This window comes from Castor canadensis, chromosome 9 (assembly GCF_047511655.1).
Source record: "Castor canadensis chromosome 9, mCasCan1.hap1v2, whole genome shotgun sequence".
NCBI classification, from domain to species: Eukaryota; Metazoa; Chordata; class Mammalia; order Rodentia; family Castoridae; genus Castor; species Castor canadensis.
The window spans coordinates 14330946-14347013 of NC_133394.1; the positions used below are offsets into that span (position 1 = coordinate 14330946).

A 16068-nucleotide genomic window follows, 5' to 3' on the forward strand; every position below is an offset into this window, starting at 1 on the left:
CATATTTATCTCCTCAAACATTTATCATTTCTTCATGGTGAAAACTTTTCAGGTTCTTTACTCTGACTTTTTGAAATGTACAGAACATTCTCATCATGTACAGTCAACCCTACTGTGCAATAGCACACCAGAACTTCTTGTGCTCTATAACTCTAATTTAATACTCATTGATCAACTCTCCAGCCTCTGGCAGCTACCATCTTATACTCTCCTCTTCTATGAGATCGGAATTCATACTTGCTCCTTCCAGGCTCACCAACTACACAAGGTATATGTGTACTATGGAAACATTAACTTCCCAAAGAGAGAGGAGGACTTTCTTTATCTCTTTTGTGCTAGCTACTACTCTTAAAGCATAACAGAGACAAAGTGGATAAAATGTTGTGTCACATCCATGAAAACTCATCCATCCTGTAAGTTTGCAAGGTGATCAGACACTGCAAAAACAAAGCTTCAGGGTACCTTTAATAAACACACTGTCCATATTTCCCCTCTACTGAATCTAAGACTTTGAGATGCGGGCCTACTTAAATGAAGACTTCTGAGAATTACCTTTGGGAATCACATGCTTAGCAGAGACGTCTGATGATTTTGGCTGCCTAGTGCCCAAAAAAACAGGTAGTCAAAGACAACCAGTGGTTTCCTCAGAGTGTGTTGCTTTCTTTATGGTAATCAATTTACTGCGCCCAGCTGTCAGGCATTCAACTGTCCACTTAACAACTGGAAATAGAACTTGAGCCGTAGGAAAGAAGACAACTCAGATTTTTCCCTAGCACACAGCTAATGAAAAATTTAGCCTACTCCCTTACTCATCACATTTTTTCCCATAGAACATAAATGTCAATTTGGAATACAATGTACCTACAGAGGTTTATGTACGTAGGAAGGTTTCATGTGATATTTGACTGGGCCATGTGCCAAGCAACTATCCTTGTGCAGTTAGCATAAGTTAATTTAAAACTGGAAGTGAAACAGCCAAAATTATTGCCGAGTCTCCTCTTATTAAATCAATGAAAAGACTAAATGGGTTTAAACTATAGGTCACAGCTTCTAATCTCAAGAAAATAAGAAATGAGAGAAGAAAATCCTCTTATCCCACACCTTAGCTATTGCTTAGGTTAAAACAGAAACAAGGAAAAGTATAGTATACTGTAGGACCCATAATCTGATGTTTCACTTTCCATGATTTCAGTCACCTTCAGTCAACAGTGTTCCAGAAACACTAAATGAAAAATTCCAGACCTAAAGAACTTATAAGCTTTAAACAACTTTTATTATAATATATTGTTATAATTATTCTTAGTTATTGCTAATTAGTTATTGCTAATCTCTTCATTTGTAAATTAAGTTTTATCACAGGTATGTCTGTATAATAAAAAATACAATCTGTATGGGGTTTACTGAAGATCTTGAAACATGTATTCCCCAAGGATAAGAAGGGACTACTACTGTTTTTTCATTTAACTCTTCCTGACCAATGAATTATACCCAGGATGACAGAAGACTATAAGTGATAATAAACAAGGTGGGAAGCCATAAGGTGACTCATTCACAAGAATGCCTACAACAAGCCAAGGTGAACACGGACTAGTTTTGCCTAACTGCATAAAAGCTTTGGAAAATGAATTATTTCCGCTGTCTGGAATGAGCACAGGAAAGGGGGAGTCTGAAGATTCTGACAAGTCCTTTACAATGATATATTTCAGGGCATGAACACTGAAACTACTAAAACTAAAACTTGAAGACAGAAGCGATAGGAAGTTTTCCTAACACCTTCCTTCTTGCAAGAGCATTGATCTATCAGTGCTTAGAATCATTTAATAGCCTAATAAACCTAATAAAGGGGAGTCCTTTTTACCTGTTGTGTAGGGGTGAAAAGACATTTGTTTTTAAGCCACACGCCACGTCTAGGACTAACTTAGAAACTTCTGACCGCAGCGTGCTGGTGTGTTGCAGTACTAAGTTGCAAATCACCGGAATGGATTGCTCTGCTGATTTTCCCTACATTTAATAAGCCCGGATTCCATGTAGATACTAGTGAAGAATTACTCATTCATCTTAACAACAGGTTAATTATTTTACTATTCCACCAGGAAATTTGCTATCCTTAAAATCTCTTATGACTACTCTGTTGGTAATTACTTGAAGTGCTATCTCAATTGCTTATGAAGTCAAGAAAAATATTTTTAATAGTCCTTAAGGAATATAATGTAGACACACTACTGATGAGAACACAGCATCTGCAGGGAAGGGGCAGTGATTCAACTCTCCTTGACCTAAGTTCCCTGTACATAGAATGTTGGGGAACATTTTCAGGGAAAAAAAATTGTCAGTCTTCAAACAAGTTTTTTGTTTCCTCACCATGAAGCGGGGGTGGACATCCTTTGGAAATCCGAGGATGCCATTCAACCAGCTGTCCTTGAACCCGAGAGCGGCCACACTCAATAGACATCAACGCACCACATTTAAGAGCCACAACTGCCCACAAATATCTTTAGACATTTGTTGGCTGCATTTCTACTTGAGGGATCGCACTGTCATCTAAGACGTGACTTCCCATTGCAGTCTCTCAAATCACCATCCAAAAGGATTAATGTGAAGTCTTTTCCATGACGATCATCTTTCCTGAAATCCCAGTTTTGCACAGTATCTTTTGGTGTTGCTCCTGTGCACAATCCCTGCTACTCAGCAACTCTGAACTACAAATATCACACACCAGAACCTCTTCATCAGGAAGGGGACAGGAAGGTTCACTGTAAGGTCAGGGTTCAAATCATTGTAAGGTGAAAGCTTATGCTATGACAGAAGAAGCAGAGATGTGTGACCTCTTCAGATTGATCAGAAAAACAACCTGGGGATTTCTCCACATCCCTGATTTAACTTGACACGGGAGGGAGGGTTCAAATAGACTAAACTGTGTTGGCTTGAGCTGTTTAAAACTTCCAGCTTTCAGCCATCAATAGGATCTTGCTAGACCTTCCTCTGTGTAGGAGGAGGTGCACCATCTCTGCACACTTTAGGAAAATGAGGTTACAATAAGGATGCAAGGATTCTATCATGCTTTATCTCCAACAAGTCATTTCTCAAGTTTCACTGCGCTTTGAATTAACATCAAAGACAAGAATTCTTAACCCCACCAACTGGCAAACACAGGAATTTCAACTGTTCGGCATAGTGATTCTAAGTAAACCAATGTTAATTTCTTACTTTGCAACCTACTACTCAACCAGAAATGCAGTCAGAATGCTGATGAAATTACAGATCACAAGAGTCCTGCAAATAGATTTCTTGCTTTCATCCTCCAAGCACAAGTTCCAAACTAAAAACAGCTTTTGATTCATATTAGCATTTTAAATATAGCTTCTAAAAATTACCTTTAGGAGACAGTGAACTAAGGATGGGATATGACTTGACAAATATCATTAATATAGCTTTTCTTTTTGTGTTCTGAAAGTCATACCCTGGCATCGAAAACACGCTACATTTTTGACCTATTGCAAAGCAGATGGGACAGATAAGAGATCAAGTAGAAAAAACATCCAAAATACATGAATTTCAAATTATAACCCATTTTCCCATTTAATAGGCTAGGATTACATTCAGATACTAGGAAAAAAAACTTATCCATTCATCTTAACAACAGATTAGTCCTTGTAATATTCCATTAGGAAAATCTCTGTCTTTAAAACCTCTCATTGCTACTCTGTTGGTAGTTACGTCAAGTGCTTCCTCAATAGCTCATGAAGTTAAGACAAATATTTGTAATGGTCTTTAAAGAATATAGTATAAATACACAAAAAAATGCAAGATCCTCCCTTAGAATAGATATTTTGATCAGTTACCAGAAGTAAATGTCATTAGGACCCATTTTAAATCAAGTAAATCAGTAATACTGAGGAAAAGAAGGCTGTCTCTACTAAAGATAGCTCCATCACTGCCAGAAATGAACAAATTCATAACCTATAACCCAGGAATGTAAGCCAAGCAATCTGGTCATTTCTTGAACTCACCACAATCATTTGGTGTCCTCACATCAGGTTACCTATAACCCAGTCAGGGAGCAGTCCAGTAGGCTTGCACGAGAAAAGATGGGAGTATGAGCAGTTTAGAATGAACCGGTACCTGAGAGTTTCATGAGAAGTTCAGACGCGGCCTTGACTGACATGTCCCGCCTGAGCACACTCCCCTTCCCGTCCTGGGACTTGAGCGTGTCCTCAGAGATGCCTGGAGCTGCCACTTCAGACTCCGGGTTGAACACATAGCTGGACCGAGGCAAGGTTGTGTTTAGGGCCTCCTCTTCCTTGGGTTCTTCTTTCACTTTAAAGTTCAGATTCATGGGCTCCTTCTGATTCGCAGCTGTCAGAAGGAGAAAGGGGTTATATAGACATGTATGAATCAAAGGCCACTCCCCCTCTGAGCTGCTCGTACTTAATGAAGCATGGAATGCACAATCACCTTGTGCTAACAGCCAGAGGAACCACAATCTGACCAAAATAGGCTGGGCCCTGAGCACAGCCTTGTATTTTTATACAGTGTACTCCATGAGCCTCGGACTTGGTAGGGTGTGAGTTTCAGAACAGTGTGAACATAGAATATTTTAAGAAGTGCTATCTCTACAGTAAAGTGTTTGGGCATTTTCTCTTTGGTTACCCTAAATGTCTTCTTCCTAATATATGTGGCCACCTCCCTGGCCATTAGCACTCTCTCTGACTATTCTTATTTTAAGAATGATGGTGGAGGCAGTTATTCTACCATGGAGGCCATACCCAAAGCCAAAACCTGGCGTGGGTGATTAGGTGAGGATGGAGAATCTGCCAATGAGGAAAGCACAGACTAGAGATACATGTCTTACTATGAGCGAGTATTTGTCAGCCACACACACGTGAGGCACATACTGGCACGTGCTTCTGGGCACCAAAAATAAATCTATGTCTGCAGCCCAAGTCATTTTCACATCCAAAATGGGATTTTTTAAAAAAAAATTATTTTAGGGTAATTTTAGATTTACAGAGAAGATGCAAAGATGTCTCTAAGAGATCCTACATAATCCCTCCACACTGCTGCCCCCCATTTTCCAAGGTCCCCAACTCACACAGTCATCATTACTTTGTCAGAACTAAGAAATTCGCACGACTATGATTAAACTTCGTATTTTATTCAGATTTCAACAACTTTTCCACTTATTGTCTTTTTTCTCAGTTTTAGCATGGCTGGTTGGTATGGAGTATGTGCTCAGGGCAGAGCTAAGGGGCTGGTTATGGAATGGATTGTATGGCTCAGCTATGTAGTGATGGGACATTTCCCCTGGGGTACGTACCACACAGGAGAGACCAGAGGGAGAGGTGAGTTTCCTGTCACAGGCTTTCTGCTCCCCTTCAAGGGACCATGTAGTAGGAACACAGGCTGGTCATACAGGGTGCATTTGTCTTTTGAGAAAGAGGGTCTCATCCAAACTTAGAATTCTTAGTAACCCTGCTTAGAGTGAACCTTAGGCCATTCCACCTTAATAAAGAGGAAAATGAGTCTCCAAGTCAACAGCTCTCACTGCTGCCCAGTACACAGCACACAGTCCTCCTTCTCCATCTCATGCCCCTCTAAGAATGCACACTTGAGTCACTGCCTCACATGGATCAGCATGTTAGGAATCCGAACCTTAGAGTAACATCTGTGGTTTCACTGTTTCAAAGATGCAGAACTGGGACTAGAAGCTAGGGCCATGACTGCCACCCTAAGTCCCTTACTGCTTCTACCACACAGCTTATCTACATCTGGCCCTATATTATAACAAGACTCAGCTACAGCTTGGCCTTCAAGCTTTTGCCCAAACACCACCTACTCAATGAGGTCTATCCTGACCATTTTTTTTTCCAGAAGTGCAATCCCTCACCCAGACGTAACCTCCTGATTTCTCTTACCCACCCTAATCTTATTCTCCAACATACTTAGCATCTAGTAACATACTGTTATGAATCGTGTACCCCTCACCCCAGCCTCAATCCACGTTGAAGCCCCAATGTGAATATATTTGAGTTAGAGTCTTTAAGGAGGTTAGGTTTAATGAGGCCATAGAGGGGGCCCTATTCCAATGTCACTGGTTCCTTAGAAGAAGAAAGAGACACCAGGGAAGCACATGCACAGAGATAAGGCCATGTGAGAATACAGTGAGAAGGCCGGCCATCTGCAAGCCAGAAAGGAGGTTTCGGGAAAAACCAAACCCGCTGACAACTTGATCATGGGCCTCCAGTCTCCAAAACTGTAAGAAATGAGTTTCTGGTGTTTAAGACACCCAGTCTACAGTACTTTGTCATGGCAATCTAAGCACACAAATCACGTACTGTATCATTTTTTTTCCATTTGTATGATAGCCCTCCCTTTATAGGCCGCTTCCTCAACTCCAAGTTCAGCTTCACAAAGGCACTGACTTCTGTTTTAATTCTGATATACTATGTCAAGTGCCTAGAACAGGGGTCTGACATCACAGGGACTCAAAATGTACTTGTTCAATCAATGTGTTGCCTCTCAAGTAGTGACATTTGACGGTATTTACTACAGTTAACAAAAACTACAAACTCCAAAATATCCCACCAGAAGCAATCTGAAGTGCTTTCTCTGGATCTGATCATTACACTGAGGACAAGCTCTTTGAGGTGAAGTTCAAAGCTCTGTCACCTACGTAGACACAGAACTTACTGAGATGTTTTTAAACAATCACTTAGATTCTAGCATACTAAAGGGAGAATCCAAAAATATTCAACAAAAGTACTTAAAGTCTAGCCTTTTTGGGGACATTGTCACCAAATTCTAAACCAAAGGGGACAATGCTGGGCTCCAGAGCAGTCCTCAAAGAAGTGTTTCTAATCCTGACCAGGAAGCCTGGTCTTTGTTCCCTTCTATAGGGGCATTTTGCGCCCTATGCCTTTTTTCCAGAACCTTCATAAAATCCTTTCCCAAGAGCATTCTACTTAGTCACAACAGACGTGATCAGCATGTGTTTATTACCTCTGTGTGTCTTCGATCCTTTGAGAAGGAATAATTCAAAGGGAACAGTTAATGCATTTTAAAATTGCTTCCATGATGTATCTTTTATGTAAAAACATTCTGAGATGAGGTTAAGAAAGAGATAAAATATTGCAGTCATAGTAGCAAATCCCACCTTCCAGAGAGGGCAACATTAAGCTCACATTTCTAAACATGAGAGTGGCTTCTAGTCAGAATACATGTTACATAAGACTTGGAGAAAAAAGATATTTAGCGTTGTTAGCACATCCTACATTTGATAGTATCTTCAATAAGACGCTTAAAATATAGTCAAGCTGTATGTCTGCTAGATTATAAACTTGCAAGATACTACATATCTGGTTTTCATTCTGACTGTATCAAGAGTGGCACAAAACTGTAAGGTACTGAGGAAGTGTAAATAGAGCCAAATGACACAAGAGAAAAACGTGGGAAACACTCATTTGCCCAAGATTTCATGTGCCAAATATTTGGATCCAGATCAAAGATGTAAAAAATAAAAGTATAAAGGCTAGCCTATTCTCTTTCAATTACCAAAAGTATTTTTATTAAGAACAGTATATGAAAATTTTATTTTATAATTAATATGACCAAGCAATTGACATCTTTTAAAATTATCCTACTAAAAAGAACCCCCTGTGCAGAGAAAGGTGGAATTAAATATGTCTTCTTTGGGAGGGGAATTGCTAAGAGAAAAGCAACAATTTAGGACTCACCGTATACTCTTTACTGCATTCCCACCACTCACACACAAAGATCTCTGCACATATGGAGCTCAACTCGGAGAGGGCTTTCACCGCACCTGCCTTGACTTCTGTTTCTGCAGCTCAGAGTTGCCAGACGCTCCACTTTTAACACCGTGAGGAAGCCCCGCTAATCAAGAGGCCCTGTCTCTCACTGTTTGTTCCAAACATTTTAGGAGCTGAGCCACTCTGATTATAAATTACGTACATCTGCAAGTTCATGTACTTGATGGAGCTGGGCTGTCATTTAAAGGAATCAGATCAGTTTTTCTATGAGACCATTCTTTGTTTCAATACTAATGTACACAACTAGCATTTAACTTGCACAGGAAGCGCCTATCAACCACAGAAGACGGGCGAGGTTTCTATGGCATTTTACAGATGAGGAAACTGAGGTCCCCAAGGGAGTAGTAGACTGAACCCCCAAATCACAGAGCTCAAACACAGAGCCTCTAGGCTTTATAGCTTCCTGCTGAAAACATGCCCTCCTGGTCCTTTCTTTCCTTTCTAAGACACCCAGATACTTTTAAGAAGGACACTAACCTAAGCAGCTGTCACATATTGGGAAATAAGTGACACAGAAGCATTGTAAATGAGAAAGGGAAGGTCGAAAGTCACCTGAAGGGAAGGGACAGTCAGGAAAGAATCCTGTGAAGATTTGACTGAGAGGAGGAAAGGACGGCCACGGGAATGCTTCCGTACTGTCCTATGGGTCCCTCTGCTGAAGGAAAATGACATCAATAGGATGAAGTCTCTTGCAGTTTAGAATCTGGCAATTTGATGAAGGCTGAGCTGCCCCATGAAAAAATAAGGAGGTTGTAAATTAGGCTTACCACCTCACCCTAAACCACATAACTGGACAGGACCACAGGCCAGTGATTTTCAAACTGGGCCCCAAGGAACCCTAGGATAAGCTTCAGGGGTTCCAAAAAGTGTCTGTCTCAAATTTCAGTTTTTTGAATGGTTTTTAAATTAATTTAACATTTAATTTTTAAAATGTGCATCCTCAGCAGTATTTTGCATAAACTTACCGAAGACCTCTACTGTGTTAACTTGTGTTGACAAGGTACTTCAATTTGGTGTGACACTTTTAACGTAGGCTCTCCTATAAGAGGAGTACTAGACTTCTAAGAATGTGTCATTAATAAGGAAGTAGTTTCACTTCACACTGATCTTTTTTTTTTTTAATCTAGGCCTGTGCATTCATGCCCATGTAAAACTGTACAATTATGGTACCACCAGCGTCTGTGTGCAAGCCTTAACTCACTTTCTCTCAGGCTGTTGACGTCTGGCCTGGATAATTTGCTGGGGGGAGGGACTGTCCTGCCTGCTGTAGGTGTTTCCAACATCCCTGGCCTCTACCCCCCAGGTGACAGTAGCTCTCACCAGTTTTGAAAACAAAAACCTTCTCCAGATATTACCAACTGTCCCCTGGGCACACCTGCCCTCAATTAGATGCCAGGGTAGGTTCCAGAGGATGTGCTCTGATGCAGCTTTTGATTGTGGCTAACAGACAAAAACAAGACAAACAGACAAAGATATGGAAACACAGCTGGGCCTATCACTTAGGAAGCACATAACATGGGCCATGGAATGCTGTCTCCTGAGTGTTTGCCTCTCTGAGCTGAATCCCAATGTCACCCTTGTGTGCCGATGAGGAATTTAAGAGGTAAAGTGATTAAAATACATTTTCCAAACACCAGTCCACAAGCAGTCATACAGATTTACAGACAGCTTTAGTGCAGGTTGTAAGTTTTAGGTATTTGTCTGCCATGACTGTAAGAAATGAGGGCAATTGCTAAATGTTGTCAGTTTTGAAGCAGGAACTTCATATTATTATACTTTTCTTTCAAGCATCCAAATATATCTAATTAATGGGACCTTGAGATTACATGACAGGTTGTTAAAATCTGTTCCCATTTTCCACAACTTCCCTGCAGGAAGTGGTATTTTTTTGTTGTGCTTTTTTGAGACAGGGTCTCACTATGTAGCCCAAACAGGTCTGGAATTCGAAACTCTCCCACCTCAGCTTCCCAAGTGCTGAAATTACAGGTGGGCGCCACCAGGTCCAGCAAAAAGCAGTATGTTTCTTAAAAACTGCAATTAACAAAATAAATTTAGAAATATAGCATGGCTATAGGGATCACAGCCCATAACCCCAGAGTAAATGCTTTCTAATTGGTTACATTTTTAAATAAATAAATGTGATAGATGTGACCTTTAAAAAACAAGTTATATTTAAAAATACCTGTCTTATGTGTTTCATATATTAGACTACACTAAATAACTTTGTTTAGAAAAAATGGATTCAATGTTTAAAAAGCAAACAAAATGAAAACCATTAGTGTTTTCTATTCCTTTATTTTACTATAAGAAAACATAGGCTCCAAGGATGATTTGACTTTTTAAAAAATCACAGTTTTTAATGACAGAAACAGAGTCAGAGCTTAGCTTGGCAGCACAAGCTGGGGGCATCTTTTCCACATTGTCCTGAAAGTGGCATGAAAGCACATATGAACTTGCTGGGAACCTGGGATTCTTCAATAGTTTCATGTGTTTTGGGTGCCTTCTGAAATTCTAAGAAAGCCATGATTTGATTAAATAATAATTAATAATAGCCAAATATTACTTTGAAATGTTAAGCATTGTATATGCAAATGAATGCTTAAAACATGAGCTGAATATTTTTAAATCTTGCTATTTAATTTGCCTTAAGGTGTTCTATAATTAGTGTTTAGTGAAATTTAACCATCAGTCCCCACCTGGGTTAATCCCTGGACACACTATAGGATCTATGTACCCAAGACAACATCGAAAGTCCCTGATGACAGCTACGATTGTGGACGGAGAGTCAAAGGGGCAAAAGTCCACACACAGAAAAGAGTCTAGGGTAACAAAGTGAGTGGGGCCTCAAGAACTTGAAAACTAAGCTACTAAAACCCACATATAATGAGCAAAAGTAGCCATCTGCAGTAATCTGCTTAGCAGACAGGATATCTCCCTTGTCAACAGCAGGAAGGACAAGTCCTGGAAAAGCCATCAAGCCTTGAGAGCAAGTTGTATTTTAAATTCAAGCTATTAACCCAATCAAAGGATGAAATGCATGACCAGCAATGGATTCGCTTGTATGAAGACTAGAAGAAAGAAAACCCAAAGGTTGAGCAGTATCTTTCCAGTGCTTTTTAGGGAAGCCAGTGACTACCTACTCCAAGTGACATCTCATGCCTGTCACACCTGTCATTTTAAATTAATATGCTGGAATTCCAGATGATAGATCAGTTGTAAATGATATCTGTGTTGATCACTGTGGATCAACAGGGGTGTGGTGGGTTATGCAGTGACCACAGTGATTCTTGCCCCTCTCGCTCCACCCCAGAGGGACTCTACAGCTAATCCCAAGAGGACAAAGATACATATGGAACGCCTGGTCCAAATGAGCAGGCCCCTGCAACAACAGTGGAAGGCGAAGAATGGAAATGAGTGGGGCAAGTCCTAAGAGCAAAGGGGTGCTAGATACTCAGTAGGAAGAAGCCAGCCAGGCAGGGGCAGAACCTGACGCAGGAAGTGTTGGAAGAACAGTTGTCAGCCATGTTTTGGATGGCTGTAGCCGGGGCAGGAGTGCTGGGCTAAGGCAACTGGAGGGCAAGCTGTCTAGGTTCGAGGATGGACTGGAGACACACTTGGAACACACACACACACACACACACACACACACACACAGTAACCAGCTTAGTGACTAAAAGCACATGCACTGGAAATTATGCCATGACTAAAAGCCAAGGAAAATAAACACCAAAGCAGACGGAGGTTAAAAGACAGTTTGCTTAACTGAGAAATAAAAATTAGGTAATAGCTAATTAAGTGGTCATGAGCCAAGCCTCTGCATTGGGCAGAGCTGAATCTTTGCTCTGTTTCTTGCAGCCGAAACCTTCAAGTCTCAGCTTCCTCATCTATAAAATAGGTTTAATATCACTGACCCTCCTGCACTACACGAGGGGTAAACAAGAAATTGCATGAAGCAGTTGGCAAAGAGCCTGGCTCACTACAAACACCTCTGATTAATGATCATCTTACAATGGTAGTAGAACGAGTAGCAATCACAACAGTGTTGGTAAATAGAAGAAAATACACTTCTGTGAGAAGGAAGAGGATGATTTAGCTTCAGTTTTACAGGAACAGTCGACTTAGATAAACTTCCCAAGGTTCTATCAGGATAAAAGATGATTCTGATGGCAATTTTAGATCTGGGTACACTATGCAGCATGGGGAGGACAGAAGGATCTGCATTGCAAGCATAACCCTTTCCAGTTGTCTACCCCAGTCTTGTCTACATGCTTGGTGACACAATTTATTTGGAAATACACTGCACACTATAAAGCTCTATCCAGAACCGAAAGTTGGCCTTACTGTTACTAATCCATTTGCAATAAACACTGTCCACAAGCCTGAAATATTAATACAACTTCTGGAGCAGGGTGTATGGCTCAGTGGTAAAGTGCTTGCCTAGCATGTGTAAGACCCTAGGTTCCATCCCCACCACTTCGAAAAATAATAATACATTTTTTAGAATTTTTTTTTAAACACAATTTCCAAAGACATATACCATGTACCATTCAAAGAAAGGCTCCCTGTTGGGCGATTCCAGTTAACCCTACAATAAATGAGAAGGGCAGAGATCAGAGCCAACCTCCTCCTTGGCTGCTTCTTTACCTTATAATTTAGGGTACAGACAGCCTGGGGCAGGGAATGTTAGAAGCATGGTTTAGTGTCCCAATCTAGCCATGTTTTAGTTGCGTGAACTTGGACAAAACCTTTAACCTCTCTATTTCCTAATTTGCTCCTCTATAAATGGTAATGTTATTCATCTCTGGGGTTGTTACAGGGTTCAAAGTAGCTCAACAGCATAGAATAAGCACTATACAAAGTAGACATAATACACAATGAGTAAATGCAACACCATCCACGCACATTTCAACACCCGTGTGTGTAACTCCACGCCCCATTTATGATCTCGCCTACCCTCTCTGTGACTCTGCGAATCTCATGCAGGAGCAAGTCATGAAAAACAAGAAAGAGCCACACTCTCCCTCTCATATGAATCACCAATTTCAATAAAATCCAGGGTTTCAAAAGGACATTCAGGCTGTCTGCACACATAAGGCCCCCAAAAGCAGCTGCTCACCCGAGGAATTTCAGTCACATGGTCAGTGAGTGCCCCTCATGAGGAAAACAAGGGCTAAGAAGACAGCCAAACGGAAGGTGCAAAGGGAGGTTGCCAAAAATAGTCTAATTGGGGAAGGCGTGCCCGCATGGGGCGTGGGAGAGCCCCTGGCTACTGGCACTGAGCTCTCAGGGTGTGAAAGGCACAAGGGTGGCATTTACGTGGAAGAAAGCCCATTTGTTAAGATGCGTCTCAGAAGGCCAATCAGAGCCACCAGGCAAGGGGGGCGACTTGGTTCAATGGACATGTCTCAACCTTCCTTCTCCAACAGGGAACCTGCCATTGATACATAAGCCATATTCTAACTCCAGATGTATAAAATCACATGTAGTAGATGGAAACTGCAAAACAAAGGCCTCTGGGAAACAAACACTTTACCCATTACCCCTTTGCTTATCCACGGAAATCTTTGCTATTTTAAGGGTAAGCCACTAATAAACCAGTAACGATTTAGTACAAACTAAATTGTACCCATTTGTTCACAAATGGCTAAAAGAAAGTGGCTGCATTAAAAGGTCCATTCCCTTCTAGTTAAAATTATTTTGGTCTCAATTTTACGAAATTAATATGATGTGGGAGACAGTACACATTTTTTTTTTGCCAGTTTCCCAATTAAAAATAGTTGAAATATCTTACATCTTATATTTTGGAAAACCAGGGACAAAAAAGATACTCTCTGCCAACAAGTGAGGTGCCAAGTTTCTGTCAACTGCTTGGTTATAATTTGGAGAGTTAGAATTAAATTTTATATCTTGAAATGTGTAATCTGCAAAAAGAGAAAAGATCTAAGGCATTGCAGGCAACTTGCAACTAGACAGGCTTTTAATGGCGATGCTCCTGGTTCCTTGATGCTCCTGATTGGGTTTGAAGATTTTTGAACCAGACAAAGTCTCCTGTCATGAGGCCTCACGAGGAAAGCCATGGGGCTCAATGAACATGACTCACCCATGACTCACGCCTTTCCTTCATGTCAACCTTAACCTACAATGGAAATGCTTCAGACACACCACACACCCCTTTTCAAGATCTGGGATCGAACACAGGGAGGACAACTGTACTCAGAAAGCTCACAGCTGTCCTGAAAAACACTGTACCAAGTACCAAGTTCATATACTGCATCAGTGGTCCTCAGTCCTGACAGCACATTACAATCACTTAAGAATTGTAAAGAAAATCACCAATAACTGGGGCCTATCCCGGACCAATTAATTAAATAGTCATTTCTGGGCCCTGGCATTTTACAAACTCCCCAGGTTAAGTCTGATGTGCAGACTTAGACACTACTGCTGACCATGCGAGACTGACCAAGGATCAGCAAGAACTGAAGCTTCCCATAGTCAAGTAAGCACCTCTCCCCAAAAACCCCCAGTTATGTGACCTTGGATCAGTAGTAGCCCTGTCATGCAATGATTTGCATATGTCTTCTGGCTTCCAGGAAAGATCTATGTAAACAGCAAGGCTCTAGCCCTGGAAGGCCTGCCTCCTGGGTTGAAACCCTGAGCAAAGTCTCTAAAAAAAAATTTTTTTTTTCACTAACCCAGAAAGCCAGCAGTATTGGCTTCCAGAATCAACCTTGACCTGAACCTGGAATGCCTGGTTCAAGGGAGAAACATTCATCTGGAAAGAACTTGAAGTGTGGGCTCAGTGGGAAAAAACTGTTGATGGCTCAGTAAAAGGTTTATTTCACAGTCATGTAAAGGGGAAACCCCCAAATGGGGGCGATGGAGGGAAGAGGAATTCGAGTGCATTTAAAACAGCATTCCACCCAGGGATTTCAACTCTCACTGGGTTCTATTCAGTCATCTTTCTGCTCAGTTTTCATCGAAGGAGCAAGAATTAGTCCCCTTAATAAGCGGGCAATAAAGCATCAAGTGTTTTCTCTGTCTCTTTTGGAAACAAATAGGTGTCTGCACGCTTGAATCTGTCACTGTGCTCCAGCTTTGCAGACAGTGATCGGGTTGGCACAGAGACTCCCAGACTCAGTGCCCACAAACAGCTGCACCCTAGCAAACCAGCAGGTGCACGGACAGAGAGTCCTGCAAAAAATTCCCTGCAAGAACAATGGCGCCGTTATGACACCAGGGGACAAAGCCTGAGGCTAACTCCTAGTTCACTCCATTTGAGGACAGGAAGAGCTAGAAACTCAGCCACAGCATCTGGGATTTGGCCTTTTTGTCTCTGAATCATATCCACAGAGAGAGTCAGGTAGAGCACACAGCGAGTGCAGCTATCAATTGTAGGCTGAACCAACCACACAGTTAGTGGAACAAATAATAAAAAAAAAAATCTTTGCAGAAAACATATTCCTTTCTTTCTAACATATCTTCTCCTCCTGCGGATTGTATTGCCACAGTCCCCAAGTTTACATTTACATCAAATATGCACACACAAAAAAAATTACCAATGCATCTCACTCCCTGTGACTTTATAACAGGTTGCTAGGTAACAGTGCATGCAAGTCAGGTTTCAGGACCTCTAGTAAGCCACCATAAAATAGCTGCATGGGCCTTTTGCATAAATAGTGAGCATTTGTTATCTGTTTTCTTATGCCAATTGATCAGTCAGTAAATACTCCCACTGCCAAACCATAAACAGCTCTCCATCAATAGCTAACTGAGAAAACAGATCACAATATAAGGTTTTGGCACACAGTGCCTCACCCAACCTACAAACTGCTTTTTCTCCCTTCGTCTCTGCTATTTGCAGCACTGGCTCTAAGCAGCTGAAAGCAGTATCTTATGCTCCCTCAGATGGGCTGGAGCTAATTACAGCCTGACGCCTGATGTGGGGCACTCAGAGCTGAGCCCAGCAGGAGTATGTATCAGACAACGGTGCTTTACCCAAAGATCAAACCCGCCCACCTCCCTCTTCTCCATCCTCCAGGTTGGAAGTAATTCTTAGAGTTAAGGGGTGAAGAGAACAAGACCCCCACTTTATTTGCCCCTGTCTGTAAGGTAAGGAAAATGTCCCCCACTCTAAGCTGTGCCAAATGAACACATCACCCACAGTCCTTCCCTTGTGTCTACACTAAAAGAGACCAGAAAAGGAGTCCCTTCAACCTTGCAGGTGACATCCAAAGGTGGCCAA

At 41.4% G+C, this 16068-nt stretch overlaps 1 protein-coding gene across 9 annotated transcripts in view; it reads right to left on the reverse strand.

Moving 5' to 3' along the window:
* Znf827 (zinc finger protein 827) overlaps positions 1-16068 on the reverse strand; it is a 159230-nt gene that overhangs the window by 94578 nt on the left and 48584 nt on the right. For all 9 annotated transcript variants that reach the window (XM_074041232.1, XM_074041233.1, XM_074041231.1 and 6 more), the window contains exon 5: positions 4123-4356. In XM_074041232.1, coding sequence (XP_073897333.1) covers positions 4123-4356 — 234 coding nt within the window. The remainder of the gene's footprint in view (positions 1-4122; positions 4357-16068) is intronic.